Source organism: Amblyomma mixtum, chromosome 1, assembly GCF_055824585.1.
Source record: "Amblyomma mixtum isolate Tamu chromosome 1, ASM5582458v1, whole genome shotgun sequence".
Taxonomy (NCBI): domain Eukaryota; kingdom Metazoa; phylum Arthropoda; class Arachnida; order Ixodida; family Ixodidae; genus Amblyomma; species Amblyomma mixtum.
This window is the reverse complement of record NC_143012.1, coordinates 101,007,005-101,025,630: the sequence shown is the minus strand read 5'-3', so window position 1 is coordinate 101,025,630 and position 18,626 is coordinate 101,007,005. Positions and strand designations below refer to the sequence as shown.

At 47.3% G+C, this 18,626-nt stretch overlaps 1 protein-coding gene across 1 annotated transcript in view; it reads right to left on the bottom strand.

Annotated features, from left to right (window-relative positions):
• The window catches only part of LOC149367335 (uncharacterized), an 89,161-nt gene extending 78,520 nt beyond the window's left edge, over positions 1 to 10,641 (bottom strand). The window contains exons 1-2 of the mRNA XM_089573689.1: positions 10,612 to 10,641; positions 5,485 to 5,624 (exon numbers count right to left, since the gene is read on the bottom strand). Of these exons, the coding sequence (XP_089429815.1) occupies positions 5,485 to 5,624; positions 10,612 to 10,641 (170 nt within the window). The remainder of the gene's footprint in view (positions 1 to 5,484; positions 5,625 to 10,611) is intronic.
• Positions 10,642 to 18,626: the final 7,985 nt, after the last annotated feature.

Here is an 18,626-nt window from a genome sequence, read left to right as displayed (position 1 = left end):
AATATGAATAGTATATTACTGTTTTTAATGAAGGAAAAAATGTATAATGTTTAATGAAGTGCAAAAGTAGGCACATGACTAAAAAACAATATTCGACAGGTGCGGTTGCTATGACGATAAACGTACACAACCTTAGTTAGGCTGAAAAGATCAAAAATCGCCTCATTATCTGAAAAACAAGGGGCATTTGTGCCTAATATTTTGGCGTGTGGGTGAGAGTAGACAAAATAAAAGCTAACAGCACAGTTTAGAGCGAGCCATCGCTTTGAAGAAAGCAGCGGCGAAGTGAAATCGGTCCGAAGCGGGCGAGATGATCGCCGCCATGTTCTCTACGTAGCACGTAGCGTCCCGCGTTGCGTACGCTACGTTATGCTTTACAGCGGGCGGGCGTACGCAACGCGCGGCTAGATACGTTGCGTTCTGCGCATGCGCATTCGTTACCCGCGGTGTCGTTGCGTACGCAAGCTCACTGCGTACGTCCAACTAAAAGTGTCTATTATTAGCTACAAGTACTGTACGGGACGCAAACTGTGTACATCTACCATAGAACCTAAAAAATGCGCTAGCATGTTGTGCCGCGCCTTCTAGTACAGGTAAAGAAAACTAATTTTGTTTAGTCGAGCTGCTTGGAGCGAAGCCAGGGCAAGCCACAGTGCGGGCGCTAAATACTTTCCCCCTTTCTTCTGACAAACTTTGAGCGATTTCATTCCACCCAACTGTATGTTGCATGTTATCTTCAAAGGGATTGCATTCCTTCACGTCCCGCAGCATATTTAAATCATCGCTTTTCGAGAAGCGAAGGTGCGCTGGTGTCCCACTCATGTTGACGACGTGTGCGTATGGAGCCAAAACGTGCACCGTTTTGCTTTTCCCGCTGACTGTGCCGAGGATCTCGCAATATCCCGCGAGGTTCTGAGCTTCGCGTGGTCTCGCGAGACCGTCGGCACACTCGTTGCTATGACGACCACAAACGCTTCCCCGTCAGGCTTAGGAGCTGCTAAAACGGGTTTCCATCTGGAAAACAAAAGCTCACCTAAAACTTCACCTAAAACTTCACGCAATAGCAAAAATAGACCAACTGAAGGCAAATACGGTAGTTTACAGCACGATATCACGTCGAGGGATTAGCGACGAAGCTGTTATCGTTGTGATGCGGGAGGGCAGGGCGCCGCCATCTTGCCAACGCCACGTACGCAAGCAACGTGAAGACCGCAACGCTAAGATCCGAATCTCACGTACAGGCCATAAGTAAACGGAGCACGCTATTGCGTTCGAAGTGCAATCATGCTTTCTCCATTGGCAATCAAGAAGCGTTGTTTGAATACACGAAAGCCCACTAAGCTCCGCTACAGCATGCGCGTACCACTACTGGAAATTTCAGTTAGGTGACGCGCGAAAAATATTCGAAGACAGTTGCGTGCTCCGTTCACTTTTGTCCGCGCCTGTACGTCCGTGCGACCCACGCAGACACTTCACGTTCTGCGCATGCGCACTGGTGCTCTCTACTTACGTGAAGCTTCTACGTACGCAAAACTAAAACTGTCTATTGTATGGACGGAACTCTAGCTGCAGTAAATATTTCGTCTGGGCGGAACTGCATCAGCAGCAAATGTTCCGTCTGGACGGAACGCTAGACACTCCGAAATTTCCGGAGGCCTTGACTACGGCGTCCCTCATAGCCTTAGTCGTTTTTCGATGTTAAACCCACATAAACCATCTACAGGTTCATCAATAGTCATAAACGTCCTTATTAGCACATATGCATCAGCAGCGCGAGCACAAATAAGGAAGAAGAAGGAGAAGATAGTACCAACTAACCAGGCAGATGGTGTTACTTAATAGCCCACCGTCTGCACGCGCTATCCTAAAAATTGCGATTAATTCACCGTACTGAAACGCATTGCCTTTCGTGTTGACGTCTGCTTGGCATTTAGAAAACAGGCAGATGTTTGCGCATTAAACCACATTCGATGGCACTATTTGAATTCGTTTTTCGGTTCAAAAACACTTGCCCTCTTGTTTCGTACGGAATGATACGCATTTGTGCATTTCGTTCGTTTGCAATTCCATGTAGTTTTATGGTGTACACGATACTCTTAGTAAAGTTTCACACAGGTTCTTCCGTCTTCCTTATTGCACCAGCGGTGCCCCGCCAGAGACGGGTTGGTTTCAACTCGAAGACTGAAGCTCTTCGCACCAGCGGTGCCCCGTCAGAGACGGTCTCTCGATGAATAGAGCCGCAGGGATGAAAAAGGCAATGACTGGAGATTTATATACAAATATGTACAATAGATACAAGTTAAGACACTTGAGACAAATTAACGGCACAAGACAAACGACAAAAAGGGCGGAACTGGCTAATACTAGGGGAGGCCCCTACTCGGCGTTGCCGAAGATGCGTTGCATCTGACCTTAGCGCAGAACCCCGCTTACGGCTCCGGGGCCCAGTTTTAAAGCCCTAAAGGCCCGGCCCACATTCGGTAACTTCCAATCATGTGGCGCTCTTAACATGGTTGGTTCATCCAGGGCATGGCCAGCCCTCCAGCTTCCGTAAGGTAGAGCGCTCTCTCCACCACAAAATAAAACAAAAACACAAATATACATCCGTGCCAGCACGTGTGCGAATCAGTACCGCGGGTGGGGGAACACCCGTATACCTGCCGGCGCGTTCGCGAGCGGCCGCGTTCCAAGAAAGGAGACGCTTCGCTGTGAGCACACCCAGCCGCGTTCCGATGACCCCCGCGAACGCTACCGAACCCTTACACGCCCTTCCCAAGATTCTACAAAGGGCTCAAATGCCACTTTTAGAATTCTAACAAAGGGATCGGTACGGGTCACAAAACCACCCTGTGGGTGACATACCGCAGCTACACAAACACTGGCACGAACAAAACCAAAAACAACAAAATGCACACGGGCACCAACACAACATCACGCAAAATGCACACTTAAATACACACAGTGGCATGCCTGCCGTGCGCCGTAACACAGCGTCCAAGTTGGTGCGTTGCACCCAGTTCGCCTGCATGCAAGCCGTCGTCCTGCTCGCGAAATAGCACACAGACACTCGCGACTGGAGCGTTCACAGCAGCACTGATACGGGCCACGTGAGCCTCCTTAGTCGCACCGAGCGTCCCTGTGTGAGTTCGAGCCACCACACGTCTCAATAGACACGATCAACACCAATGGCCACTATGCCCATTAGGCCGATGCCACAGCGGGGCAAAAACTCAACAGCTGGTGCCCTCCAGGATCAAACACGTCCTGGTTCTCAATGGGTCCAAACCCATGACCACACGACGCACCTGAGGGCCCGCTCTCTCCGGCGCGCCAGCACGAACCGCGTGCTGCACAAGGAGCATAGCCCCTGGGCCGTCCAAATATATCAGTACGGTCAGTCTTGCTACATTTGATGTTGCGACCTGTAGCACGGTGCGTACTGTTTCTGCAAGGGCAAACATTTAAATTGCCGCTCCCTACTTTATAGGAGCTTGCCGGCTCCGTAGCATTGTTTAACTCTGGGGCTGCATGAGCCCCCTCACAGTCATTCGGCCTGAATTTGTCTTGTGGCAAGTCGCCACACATTTCCCTGTCATCAGATGACCTGATCGGACGCACATCGGGTGCGTTCGACCACTGGACGGCGCTGCGTTCCATCCCGATACTTTTTCCACCAGAGATTCCAGTTTCGCGGAAAGCTGGCTCTCTTTTTACTTCTTCCTGGCTATTTTTCGTTCGCTCTTTTGACGTGTCGGAGGTCACAACCTCCGTCACCGAGCCTGCAGGAATTTGACCGTTGTCCTGTTTGTTATCGGACACCTTGGTCTCAATTGGGCCTGGATCATCAGAATTGGGCTGCTTCTGTTCTTTGCTAGCCGCCCGCGGTGGCGAAGCTGTGATTCCTTCAGAAATCTCGTTTTCGCTCTCTGCGGCATTTCCCAACAAAGAGGCGTCCGCGCATATCGGCTGATTACCTACAGCGACCTGACTGCTCTTTCCTCCACCTGTGCTTGAGCAGCATAAGTCTTTGTCTTCCAGCACAGGCGGCCTCACCACTCGGGAATCGGAGCAGTTCTCCCTGGCTGATTCACTGGCTTTCCTAGACGCCTTGAGCTCAGCGAGCTCCAGCGCTAGCTGCTGGCGCTTTGCTTCTAATTCATCCAAGACACACTTAACATCCTGTGCTTTCTCCTCGCACAGCGGCGCCTTTCCTCTATTCACTTTCGCAAGTTCGGCCTGAAAGTACGCTAAACGCGCCTTCGCTAATTCAACTCGGTACTTCACATCAAGTGAGGGCCGGCTTGGATAGCTCTCCATACCGCCTTCCGTACCCCTCAGATGTCCTATCGACTCGAACACAGGGACGTGAACAATGCGACCAAGGAAACTCACGGTTTCGATGCGTCGATCCGCATTGCCAGCTCCTTGGCGTCGGAGTCCACCTCCACTTTCACCGCACGCTGCGATGAGCAGTCGGACGCCGCTGGTTGTGCCCGCTGCTGTCGCCTTGCTGCGACCCGCCGGTGACTGTCGAGTTCTCGACGCGCTGCCTCCTTGACCGGACGCAGTCCCGCGTCGCTGGACACCTGCCGTGGTCCTTGCGTCCTTGCCGCCGTGTCTCCGCAGGTCCGTTCACGAACGCTGACCTGTCGCCTTGTCGTCACCTTTCTCCCTGCCTTGTCTTCTTCCTGCGCCGTCTTCCGATGGCCGCAGGATCCTGTCGACTGCGCCAGTAAAGTTTCACACAGGTTCTTCCGTCTTCCTTATTGCACCAGCGGTGCCCCGCCAGAGACGGGTTGGTTTCAACTCGAAGACTGAAGCTCTTCGCACCAGGGGTGCCCGTCAGAGACGGTCTCAAGATGTGTTGACACGCAGGGATAACGAAAGGCAATCACTGAGGTTTATGTACAGATATTTACAGCGTACAGAAGTTTAGACACTCGAGACAAATTAACGGCACAAGACAAACGACAAAAAGGTGGATCTGGCTAATACTAGGGGAGGCCCCTATACTCGGCGTTGCCGAAGATGCGTTGCATCTGACCTTAGCGCAGAACCCCGCTTACGGCTCCGGGGCCCAGTTTTAAAGCCCTAAAGGCCCGGCCCACATTCGGTAACTTCCAATCATGTGGCGCTCTTAACATGGTTGGTTCATCCAGGGCATGGCCAGCCCTCCAGCTTCCGTAAGGTAGAGCGCTCTCTCCACCACAAAATAAAACAAAAACACAAATATACATCCGTGCCAGCACGTGTGCGAATCAGTACCGCGGGTGGGGGAACACCCGTATACCTGCCGGCGCGTTCGCGAGCGGCCGCGTTCCAAGAAAGGAGACGCTTCGCTGTGAGCACACCCAGCCGCGTTCCGATGACCCCCGCGAACGCTACCGAACCCTTACACTCTTTAATGCTTATGAAAAGTAGGGTGTGCGCTCCTAAAGCAAGGAAAGCTTAATAGGCGGATTTGTCAGTGAAACGCATACTCACAGCACCGGAGCGTAGAAGAAAACTCGGAGCGTCAGGCCTGTGTACAGAGGCGGCTTAAGCCTGCCGCTCATGGGACCGGCGAGCGTGCGACCATACTGCCAGAGGTAACAGAAACATGGGCGAAGGTAAAAAAGGCGGCACTAGACGTTGACGTAACATATCAGTAAAACAAAAAAACCGCGCCAAATTTAAAGCAGGGCGAAAAGTTGAGCATGTTGGTATATGTTAATTTTGATTAATAGCACAGCGCAAAAAAGACGAGACGCGTGAGGAAAGCATGCACTAAAAGCGCTTACTAAGAACAAAGGCCTTTATTAAGGCGGAAGCCTTTAATGTCTCATCGTTGTAAGCAGCAGTTGTCGACAGAAAATGTCACGCTTTTCAATTGGTGGAAACGGTCGTGACGTCACAGTGCGCGAATTTCAAACGGGGCCAATTGTACTTTGGCTAGTAACCATGCAACCAATTGAAGGGATCGTATAGTGATGCTCCAAGTAAGTGGGACTGAGCTTAGTTAATTGCTTAATTATCCAATTAGCCTAATTAGCCTTTCTAGTCAGGCCATATAAATAAATAAAAGCGATTAAGAAATTGGTCGAGCTCAGGAATCGAACCCCGGTCTTCGGCGTGAGAGACGAGCATGCTATCCACTCCGCCATGCCAGCTCGATGGTTTGGAATGAACAAAGGCGCGTCTAGTGAATACGGTGTCTTCAATCACTCTCATCCTCCTCCATTCACTTCCGGCGAGGTTTAGGTGTCCACCGACAAATGAGAGACAGCTACATTTCCTTTCCTCAAAAACCAATTTACCGACGAGCGAGGCGTAGAACCGAATGAGCGATGGCGTACTATGGACTCCTTGGCAGCGTTGCAAGACGCTGTCGCGTTCCACTCTTAGGGGCGAAGCTTAACATCTTAACCACACATCAGTGACCACACTTTAGGTGAAAAAAGTGCCCCCTGAATTTTGTGACACAGTTACTGAGTAATTTCCTTTCCTCAAATACAATTTTCATTTTCTTCATTACGGCTCCTCTTTATCTATCTTCTTTCACTCCCACTTCCTCCCTTCCTCTACGGTGCGGTTCAGGTGTCCACCGAGATGACAGAGAATTACTGCGCCATTTCCTTTCCTCAAAAAGCATTGCGTTCAAAGGGCAAGGCATCGTGCCGAACGGGTGGTGGCGTTCCGTGGACTCCCTGGCACGGCTACAACGCGCTGTCGCGTTCCACTCCTAAAGGCGAAGCTTAAGCGTCATTAATTAGCAGTTAATTAGTATTCAGGCATTAATCAGTAATTAACCATTAATTAGTGATTTGTCATCACTTAGTAATTAGTACTCAATTACATGTGACGCCACCAGTGCCACAGAAACAGCGAAGGTGGTGCGGAAAACGCTTGCGCCTCTACCCACTTTAGACAGTCAAAGTGCCCCCTGAATTTTTCTAACGTTCGTATAAATACGGGACAAGAAAAAACAACATAAAGAAAAACGAAGAAACAACAGTAACAAAAATTCGTCGGTTTTTCATTACAAGGAAAATGGTGGAGCGACAGGAGCAGCGCTACTGCATCAAATTTTGCCAGAAACGGGATGACAACCAAGTGGAAACTGTTCGTAATATTCAGTGCGGCTTTCGGTGAAGATGCTATGAGCAGCACACAAATTAAACAGTGGTACAATTGGGTTAAAGATGGCCGCACATCGGCGGAGAGCGAGCCACTCTCCGGTCGGCCATAAACATGCCGAAATGACCAGATCATTGCCGAAGTGAACACTGTGGTGATGCGGGACCGTCGTGTGACTATCCGAGAAATTGTGGAAGAGGTGGACATCAGCAATTTTTCTGCACATTCCATTATCCCCGAAGATTTGGCCATGGAGAGAGTTGCGGTGAAATTCGTGCCGAAGCTGCTCACGACGGAGCAAAAGCAGCTTCGTGTTGAAGTCTCGCAGGACATGCTACATTCCACAAACAGTGACCCCGACTTCATAAACACCATAATCACTGGTGACGAGTCTTGGGTGTACGGGTACGACCCGGAAACCAAATCCCAGTCGTCACAGTGGAAGCATTTTATGTCACCGAGACCAAAGAAAGCCCGCCAAGTGCGCAGCAATGTCAAAGTGATGCTGACAGCTTTCTTTGACTCCCTCTGTGTGGCACACCACGAGTACGCACCCTACAGGGTCAAACAATGACCAAAGAGTACTATAGGGACGTCATTCGTCGCCTACGTGGTGCTGTGTGGCGCAAGAGATCGGAGTTGCGGTCAACAGGAAATTGGCGCATCCATCACGACAATGCTCCTGCACATTCCTCGCACTTTATTCAGACTTTTTGGGTAAAAAACCAGACTCCTGACGTTCAACAGACTCCTTACTCTCCTGATATGGCCCCCTGCGACTTCTGGCTGTTTCCTAAAGTCAAGAGGACATTGAAAGGAGCGCGATTTCATCAAGAGAGGACATTATGGCTACAACGACAGCTGAGCTAAACTCCATTCCGAAAGAGGCCTTTTCGGAATACTTCCAGCAATGGCAGCACCGCTGGGAGAAGTGTGTGAGTCCCAAGGAGACTACTTTGAAGGTTATTAGGCTTCCAACGCTCCGGTTATGCCAGTTTTTTTTCTTCGGCCAAAGGTCGGATACACTTCCAACAGACCTCGTATATTGGCAATATGGTAGGCTTCTGTTTCTCCCGAGTGTTCTGATCCTGATGTGCAAAGATTACAGGCGTTACCTCCAGGTGGCGTCACATATTTTATCTCTTGCCCGGTGATTACGCACATAGCATGCAAGATGAGCGCCTATGCCCTTTTTAAAGCTCTGCGGTGTTCTCTGGGGCGCGTATTGACGCAACGGCCAGTTTGACCGGCGTGCACAGAACCGCTTCACACAGTGATCTTATAACCACGTTTCGCTTACAGGCGACCAAGGGCTTCAGAGATATTTTTTTCAAACATTTTTTTCGCGTGCTCGCGTTTTCTTTTTCGGTGGCTTCTTTTCTACCGAGCGATTTATTCTGTGGAGCTTGTTCAGCGCAGAGAACAAAATGTCAGCGTCGCAACGTGCATCCACTTACTTAAGCCCCTCAGTAGTGCGATGAATATAAGGAAGAACTGCAAGTTTCCTCCACTTCCTGTATTAAGGAGCATGCTTGGTTTCTCTGCTGACATTTTTGATCATTCTAGTCAACTTCTTGCAAGCAAGCCGCAGCAGTGGCTCACTGGTTATGGTGCTCGGCTGCTGGCGCGAAAGACGTGAGTTCGATCCCGGCTGAGGCGGTTGCGTTTCGATGGAAGCGAAATTCTAGGGGCCCGTGTACTGGGCGATGTCAGTGAACGTTAAGAACTCCAGAAGGTCCAAATTACTCGGAACCCTCTACTACGGCGTCCCTCATAGCCTGAGTCACTTTGGGACGTTAAGCCTCCCTGAACACTAAACTCTTCTCGCAAGCCCAGGAACTGACATAATGCGGACAGCCAGCGGTTAACACCCGCGAGACCCGATCACCGATATCTGCTTTTGCCACATGGTGACAAGACTCAACTGGCCGATCTTATGCAGGGCTTAGCGATTTCATTCTTAACGAGCTTCGAATGACCTGAAGTGACGTGCGGCAGCGGTTTGACTGTCCTCGGGTTGTATACCGAGGTGATAGGCCGGGGGGGGGGGGGGGGGGGGGGTATAGTGGTAGGCGATTTCAAAGCGTGTCACCTGGCCCTGGGATAACGGAGAGCGCACATAAAGGGAACGGCGCAGGGAAAGCGCCCACTATGATAGGCAACAGCGTATACATGGACACGGCTCCGGATCTTGCCCTGAGTAGAGACGTTAACTCAGTCACATGGAAAAATATGGCCCTCACGTTAGGAAGCGACCATTGCATAGTGAAAATGATCTTCGCAATGGTCCCGTATAAACATTACACTTTAAAAACAAGACTTGCGGATTGGGACAGCTTCCATTCAGTCTTGGGACAAAACCGCTCCCAAAGAAATCGGAAAGCTGAACGAGTGGACCTGCGCCCTGAAGGAAGACGTAGCAGGAGCCGCCGTGGTGGCACAGTGGTTATGGTGCCGGCTGCTGACCCGAAAGACGCGGGTTTGATCTCGGCCGCGGTGGTTGAATTTCTTTAGAGGCGAAATTCCAGAGGCCCGTGAGATCTCAGTGCGATGTCAGTGCACGTAAAAGAACCCCAGGTGGTCGAATTTTCCGGAGTCCTCCACTACGGCGTCTCTCATAGCCTGAGTCGCTTTGGGACGTTAAACACCGATAAACCAAATCAACCAAGACGTAGCAGGCACCACAGAGGAAACAGAGGCGACAACCTCGCAACACATGACCGACCAAACACTGAAACATAAGTGGAAGCCAGCCTGAACTTACCGCTTGCAGCTTTTACAGCTTTTAAATGGTCATTTTGATAAATGATTACGTGTCACGAGATCTTTTCCTTTGTGTAAAGCCCACACCTTATGTAAAGCCCGCTACGGGGAACTTTAAGGTAATAAACTGAACTGAACTGAACTCGGTGGAAACTGTAAAAAACAAAAACACAATTACACCCTCAGAAAAAAGATGAAAGAGATAGAAAGGGAAATAGAAGCGTACTCATTCGAGTCCAAACGAGGACGGTGATGCCAGGTATGCGACAGCATGAACGGCATCTGGGTAAGAAAAACACATGGCTCCTCCTACGACACTTACTCGACCCCACACAGACCAAAACGGCTCGGTGCAATAGACTCGCTCAAATTGTGCAAACAAGATGAAGATGCGCAACTGCAGAAGACTCAGGGATAGATATATAAACACCACGCAATCCCCCAACCCACTTCTCTGGCGCAGGGGAGAGCCGAACCCAAAATTAGACCAAGAATTGAGCAGTATGGCAGTATGGCAGGCCATGGTCCAACTCAAGACAACATCAGCCGCGGCACCCGGCAGAGTCACCAACAAGATGCGGAGAAATCTATACCTTACGTCAGTGACGGTCCTAACTGACCTAATCAACAAGCATTGACAATAGGGTGAATTCCCCCAAGAATGGAAACACGCCAGGATCATATTTATACCTAAACCAGCCGGCAGCTAAAAGCCGAAAACCTAAGACCCACCTCCCTCACATCTTGCTTAAGGAAATTCATGGTACACGTAGTTCTAAACATACTGCAAGGATACGCAGAGGATAATAACCACCTACTCTCCTCCATGCTTTTCTTTAGAGCCCGCTTGTCCACGCAGGACGTGACGCTCCAGCTTAGCGAAGAACTGATCTCCAAAAACAAAAACACGAGGGCTGTTTAATCAAGACATAATCAAGGCCTTTTGCAACGTGTCACATGCGGCCATCCTGACTAGCCTATCGAGGCTAAATACCGGATCCAGAACTTTCATCTACATAAGATCGTTTCTGGACAAGATCACGTCAGAAATATCGCTCGGCGGGACAATCTCGGATCCCATTTACATGGGGTGTCGGGGGACCAAATATAAATTGAAGGACTCATCATGCAGGCCTACAAGGCAGCCATAGGTCTCCTCATCAACACCTCCACCGACAAGTTACTGCAACTCGGCCTACACAACACGCTAGACGAGTTGACTTTGGCCCATACATATGCAAGAGCTCAGGCTCGCTCGCACCAGTGCAGCTAGAGTGATCCTAGAAAAGCTCTTGAAGGAATTGGTGAGCGCTAAAAACCACGAAAAAAGGACTAACACACAGGACGAAGCGCTCACTAATTCCTTCAAGTATGTATTTCCAACTAGCCCCAGTAGTAGCTCTTTTGACTAGAAAAGCTCGGAATAAACACGTAACTGCTCAACTCCGACTCCTACAAATCCTCTCCCAATTGTCAGAAAGGCAATAACGGTAAAACCATTACCGAAAAACACGCACCCCATATACCACGAAGGCAGACGCAAGGCCAAAGCGCAAGCTCTAGCCAAGAAACTCGAGGGCCGACCGTAGAATGTCTACTTAAACGCTGCCGCTTACCTAACACCCGAGAAAGCGTACGCGATAGCCGTGGCGACCGAAGAAGGCCAACTCGTAGCAAGCGTGACTGTACGCACAAACTCTTCAGAAGTAGCCGAAGAAGCGGCAGTTGCCTTGGCGCTGACAAACCCGCGAGGGGAAGCGATTGTCAGCAATTCTCAAAAGCAGCCACTGGAAATTTTGCCAAGGGCAGAATATCTCCCATCTAAGAGGATTCTGGTGTGGGCTAGTTGGTTCATGCTTAATAAACAGATTCACAACAGCGCTACGGAACGAGGACAGAAGGAACACGAAAAGATACACAGATACACAGAAGATACACAGGACAGCGCCCGTCCTGTGTGTCTCCCATCTCCTTGGGAATTCTCAAGAATTACCGCAAAGACAGGAAAGACATGGAATTGGTCTTGGTACCGGCTCACTCGTCAAACTCAAGCAACGAGGCTGCCCACGATAAAGCTCGATAAAGGTGTTAGGTCCGAGCATTGGATGCTAACTCCTACGCCGGAATGACTAACGCGAGATCATTCAGCATTACAGTCTCACATATCTCGGTGGACACCTGAACCGCGCCGTAAGGGAAGGGAAGAAGGTGGAAGTGAACGAAGAAAGAGAGAAAGAGGTGCCGTAGTGGAAGTTTCCGTAATAATTTCGATCACATGAGGATCTCCAACGTGCGCTGACATCGCAGAGCACACGGGCGCCTTTTGCGTTCAGCCTCCATCGAAACGCGGCGGCCGCGGTTGGGTTCGAATCTGGGTACTCCAGCTCGGTAGACGACCGTCTTAATCACTGAGCCATCGACATTGAAAGCAGAGAAGTACGTCCCAAAATAGTGTGCATGGAAAGCAATCAACACTATTTTGGGACGTACAATCAGTAGTTCTTTTCCATGTACTATAACACACGAAGGCTTTTAAAGGAGTGGCAGAACTCTCGTTGATTACATTAATAATACTTTTCTAAATAGTACTATTCCACACACTATTCCCGAGACGCAACGTGACAGTTCAGTAGTAGAATAAAAAATATCTGCCTTCCACCAACTGAGGAGCCTCAGATTTGCAACTCTCTTATGTTGCTCCGAAACAATAAGTAGTTGGATATTGAAAACGCCCAAATCATGCCTGTAAAATGTTTATCGCCCCTAATTATTGCCGCATTTTCTTACATATTTAATTTAATATTGGAGATGGGCGTCTTTAAGGACTAAATGGAATGTACTAGGGTTTCCATAATTTTTTGGGTGATAACTGGGACTTGCCAACTATACTACCCCTGATTTCACCGCCTGTTTTTTCTGAGGCGCTGGAAAAAGTTACCTCTGGCATAATAAACTTTTCTTGACAAAGAAAACATTATGACACGGACAGGCCGACAGATATGCTTGACTAACGCTATTTTATCGAACACTGACAGTAACTTTTTCTCGCTTGCTGTCATTGATTTCCGAAAGGCTTTTGACTGCTTGAGCCACAGCATTTTTCTAGCCAGAAATACAATGTTTCGGAGTTCTTTCTACACGTCTAGCCTTGTTGAGGCCTTACGTTAGCAATAGCTTTCAGAGAGGTTTCGTCAAAAACGACAGCTAATTCCATTTACATATAAAAAATGGTGCACCCCAAGGCAGCGTGCTCGGTCCGCTATTAATTATACACTCATTAGTTTTGTATATACCGATCATGCAGTAGAATTTGAGATATATCCTCACGACAGTACTCTTGTTATTTCTAGCGCTAATGTTCACAGTTTATTAATAAATTGCTATCAGGCTCCAGCTAAGCTATCTACGTAGTCGAAGTTTAGTGGACTTCAAATTCCAGTAAAAAGCTATCACTCTTCATACTAAAAAATTGGTGAAACTAATTAACACTTAGTTCTGGATGCGAAGTAGAGGTTGTTGCCCACTATAAAATGTTTGGCCTACACTTTTCGTCGCATCTGATTTTCTGATCAGTGTGCTCCTGTTGATTCCCTTCGTAAAAGGGCTTCTTTTGTTACTGGAGTTGTATCGCGCTTTGGTATATCGCGCGGCTCTCATGCAACCGTCTCTTGGGGCCTGTCAAGTTTTTGTACAGCTTTTGGATCAAGACACCATCCCGTTCTTCTTAAAGACTATAGAGATGTCATCATCATCAGCCTGAATACGCCTACTGCAGGGCAAAGGCTCCTACCATGTCTCTCCCAATAACCCTGTCCTTCGCTAGTTGCGGCCACCGTATTCCCGCAAACTTCTTAATTTCATCCGCCCATCTATCTATCTTTCTGCCGTCTCCTGCTACGTTTGCCTTCTCTTGGTATCCATTCCGCCACCCTTGAGGACCAGCGGTTATCTCGCCTTCGCATTAAATACGTGTTAAGAGATGAGAACCAAACATTACTGGAGATGAATTACATGCGCCCTTTAAAAATTGATTAACTCATCTTATTAGGTCATCAGGAATGACAAGGGAGGACAGTTCTGTGAGCAGGCGTTGGCGCGGATCACGTTCGAAAGTCTTGAAAAAAATCTAAAAATATAGCTTCAGTTTGAAGGCCATCGTTGTCCATGAAGTCAAGGATGTAACGTAAATTCAGCCAACTGTGTTTCCAGAGAGTAGCAGGTTCGTAAACGTTGGCGATGATCGTAAAGGAAGTTAACTGAACCCAGATGGCTCATAAATTTGAACGATTTATGGCCAAGTCGTTTGTAGGTTGCTGGTTAACGGAATAAGGTGATTGTTAAAGGATTTGCACAGCCATTTTTCAATCAATAATTCAATCATGTTAATTCTGCCTCAAAAAGTGACAGAGGAGATGCAGAAAAAGCTGTCATAGACAGCTTGACTGAGCCGCAGCCCCCTTATACCGGGCAGCAGTGACAGGCGATGAGAAAAAAATAACAAAAAACAAAAAAAAAACAATTAAGAGAAAAACACATTATTAACACCAAGAAAAATCTTACCTCTAGTTTTACATGTGTGCAATTTACATGGTCATCCAAACATCGTTGCATAAGTTAAGCATCTTTTGTTAAAGTTAAAGCACAATGAATCAAACAATACAAATTAAGGAAAACAAAAAACACCACTTAGTGCTTTAAAAAAAATCATTTTGTAACACAGTCTACGTATACGCAACGCAGCTCACGATGAGTGCAGGTAAACAAGTTGAAATTGGCAGATTTGTATGTGTTTAGAAGAGAAGGAAGTCTGTATTGCAGGCGCTGTTTACCAGTATTTATGCAATTTTTCACCAGCGCTGCGACTAGGAACAAGAACAGAGAAGGAAGACAAGGACAAGCGCTACTAACAACTGAAAGTTTATTTGAAAAAAACACAGATTATATGCACACAACTGACAACCCAAAGCGCCTGCGCTTCCCACAAAAAGCAGACAAAAGAAAGTTAAGAATCTAGATACAAAATTTCACACTCATGTAAGTGTACAGATGGTGTGCTAACGCACGTGTCGCTGTTCTTGTGAATGTGATAGGCTTCACACAACTCCCTAGTCAGCTGATCTGGATGTCTGAATTTAATCTTAGCCCTGTTAAGCAGTGGAAAGCATGCTTTTTTATTAGACACACCGGGTTTGTTTGGATGACAATCTCTGTAATGAAGGGACAGATTTGATGAAGGAGCACTGTTCAAAGAGGTTCTATGCTGACGTAAGCGTGTATTTATGCATTTACCGGTTTGCCCAATGTAATTCTTGCCGCATTTAAAAGGTATGTCATATACCACTCCCTCTGCACATGGCACAAAGGGTGACTCATGATCCACCTGGCATGCATTTTTTCTTTTCCCTCCTATTTGCTTCTGTTCCCGGGCTCTTTTGTCAACAATAGCACAAACATTGCCTAGTTTATTAGGGACCGAAAACAGGACTTTAACCCCATATCTAGTGCCAACCTGCTTAAGCCTATGGGATAACGGATGAATGTAGGGTATTTCCGCATACTTCGTTCTATCATTGCCGGAATTTTCCTGTGCTTCATGTCTACCAAACGACTTCATCTTCTTCAGTTATCCCATAGCCTTAAGCAGGTTGGCACTAGATATGGGATTAAAGTGCTGTTTTCGATCCCTAATAAACTAGGCAATGTTCGTGCTATTGTTGACAAAAGAGCCCGAGAACAGAAGCAAATAGGAGGCAAAAGAAAAAATGCATTCCAGGTGGATCATGAGTCACCCTTTGTGCCATGTGCAGAGGGAGTGGTATATGACATACCTTTTAAATGCGGCAAGAATTACATTGGGCAAACCGGTAAATGCATAAATACACGCTTACGTCAGCATAGAACCTCTTTGAATAGTGCTCCTTCATCAAATCTGTCCCTTCATTACAGAGATTGTCATCTAAACAAACCCGGTGTGTCTAATAAAAAAGCATGCTTTCCACTGCTTAACAGGGCTAAGATTAAATTCAGACGTCCAGATCAGCTGACTAGGGAGTTGTGTGAAGCCTATCACATTCACAAGAACAGCGACACGTGCGTTGGCACACCATCTGTACACTTACATGAGTGTGAAATTTTGTATCTAGATTCTTAACTTTCTTTTGTCTGCTTTTTGCGGGAAGCGCAGGCGCTTTGGGTTGTCAGTTGTGTGCATATAATCTGTGTTTTTTTCAAATAAACTTTCAGTTGTTAGTAGCGCTTGTCCTTGTCTTCCTTCTCTGTTCTTGTTCCTAGTCGCAGCGCTGGTGAAATTTTCAAGATGTACCAACTAGCTCAAACCACCATTTTGCTCCAGTATTTATGCGTAGTGTAGGCACCAACCAGGTTTCAGGCTCTCTAAAAGGGTAGCTCGCTTCTTTTCTTTCAGATTTGCCAGACATCGAATATGACTCATGTTATTTTTGGTTTCTAGTTTAAAACGAACACTCAGTCGATATTGATATAAATCAAAGACTTCGATTATGCCAGTTTCACGAAAGAGCGCTTTGCTGGGTGCTCCATAGTCCGCATTAAAGACATAGCGATGAAACTTTTTTTGCAGAACATGAATTTTTTGTAATGAGGAATACGTTGCAGTGCCCCATACAAGCTGGCAGTAGTTCATGTGGGCACAGAACAGTGTGTTATATAGAAGTAGTTTAATTGATTTAGGAAGAATGTACCTAATGAAGCCAATCGTGCCTGTTACCCTGGCTAACTGCCGGACAACATGCTTTGCATGATCTTCCCAAAACACGTGCGAAGAAAATACTACACCTAGGCATTTGAAGTGATCAACAATTTCGATTTCTCTCGAGTTAAAGTTAATACTATCGCGTGGGTGATCGGTTTGTTTCTTGGTCGAAATATTACAGCTTTAGTCTTTTTTTCATTCACGCGCATATAGTTTGATTGGGACCATCCTTCCAGTGTGATCATTGTCGTGTTGCACATTTGTATCAGGTCATGAATGTTACTTCCGGAGAAAAAATTGCTAGTATCATCGGCATATATGATGAACCTGACATTTGGGTTAATGTTCAAAATATCATTAAGGTAAATGTTGAAAAGTAGGGGCCCAAGTATGCTTCCCTGTGGGACACCAGAATAAATTGGTTTTATTTCTGAATATGTATTATCTATGTTGACAGTTGGTTTCCTTTTTGACAAGATTTTATTACTTCTGCAGCCTGAAAGAGTGATTTGATTGCTGCTATCTTCTAGTCATCGGCTGTTTCTTCAGATTATGAATTCCCACTCGGGTCAACGCAAAAAAGAGCATTACTCATTGCTATCCGCGATTTAAATGACTTGTGCTTCTGTGATGAAGATGCTCATTCCACCACCCTTCATGCAAGGTTTTTATATATACTAGAAATAGAGGTGAAGTCGTTCAAATAAACACGAATATTTATTTACCGGATACTTGACGTGATAGCCGGGGCATTGCAGAACATCGATTAGGTGCTCCATGACGCCGACGGGAATATTTGTTAGTGGCCCGAAAGTGGTCATCGCTGCTGTGCTGGCTGGGGTGGGTTGATGATCCTCTGTCCTGTATCAGCAGATGGACACCAATGGTCTGCCAGAGGCAGTGCTTTCGCTGCAGCACACATCTAGGCATGCAAACACTTTAACGCGGGAACATTAAGTCTCCCGCCGTCCGTGAGAGAAAATGCGGGATGGTCGAGAAGGTACACGTGGAGCGGCTGATTTGAAAGGTGATTAAGATATCAGAATAAATTGTTAATATCAGGTGGCAACATTTCTGGAACGTGATTATCACCTGTAAGAGTAAATTAATTGCACCGAAAAGAAAATGAGGTTGAGGTAGGAATCGAACCCCTGCCCTCGCATCTGAGTCAGGCACGATGCCCCGACGCCACTGAGGCACTTTTTTTTTCTTTATTGCGTGGAAGCATGCCCACATTGACAGGCTTCATGTCCGACTTAACCAGGTCGCATCACGCAACCCGTCACACACAACCACGCCAGCATCCAGCCCTCACTTTGTCAGCACATCGAAATTCCGGGAGACACACGCATGCATCGAGGAGGAAAGGGAACCAGGCAGGAGGTCGATCTTGTGCAGCTTATACCCCTCGCACCATAGAACACTGCTCTCCGAAAAGAGACTTAGATGAACCTGGCGGCTCAGCGTGGCGATCTGTCATGCGGCTCTTTCAGAGGCTATACAGCCCTATGGGCACTAAGACATCACACGGAACCTTAGAACCTTTCATTGTAGGCAAAATCTAATAGTATAGGGCGTAATCTCAACATCCAGTCTCAGAGTCCATTGTAGAATGTCGCAAAAAAAAAAAAAAAACATGGCAGCACGACAAAACACAAAGCAATGATCAATAGTTGACGTGTGAATTTAAAAAAGAAAGTCTTTGCGGCCGATTTAATACACATCCGTTGCACCAGCTTTAATGCACTGTTGTCTAGAAAGGAGAGGTAAGGCTGCCAATACATTTGCACAGAAAACAGCGTCTCAATGAGAACTTTTATCATCTGTCTTCTGGATAGAGTGTATAGAAATTCTGAGAAAAACCGCGCAGTGAGGAAATGGAATGTGTCGGGGTTTCTTCAAGAAAACCCCACAAAGGCCTCTCACTCCTATGACAAGTGGGCGAAAACACTGATGCACATTTGATCGATTTGGTTAAAAGGAGGCATTGCGTGTCTTGTCCGACAGTGTCCGTATC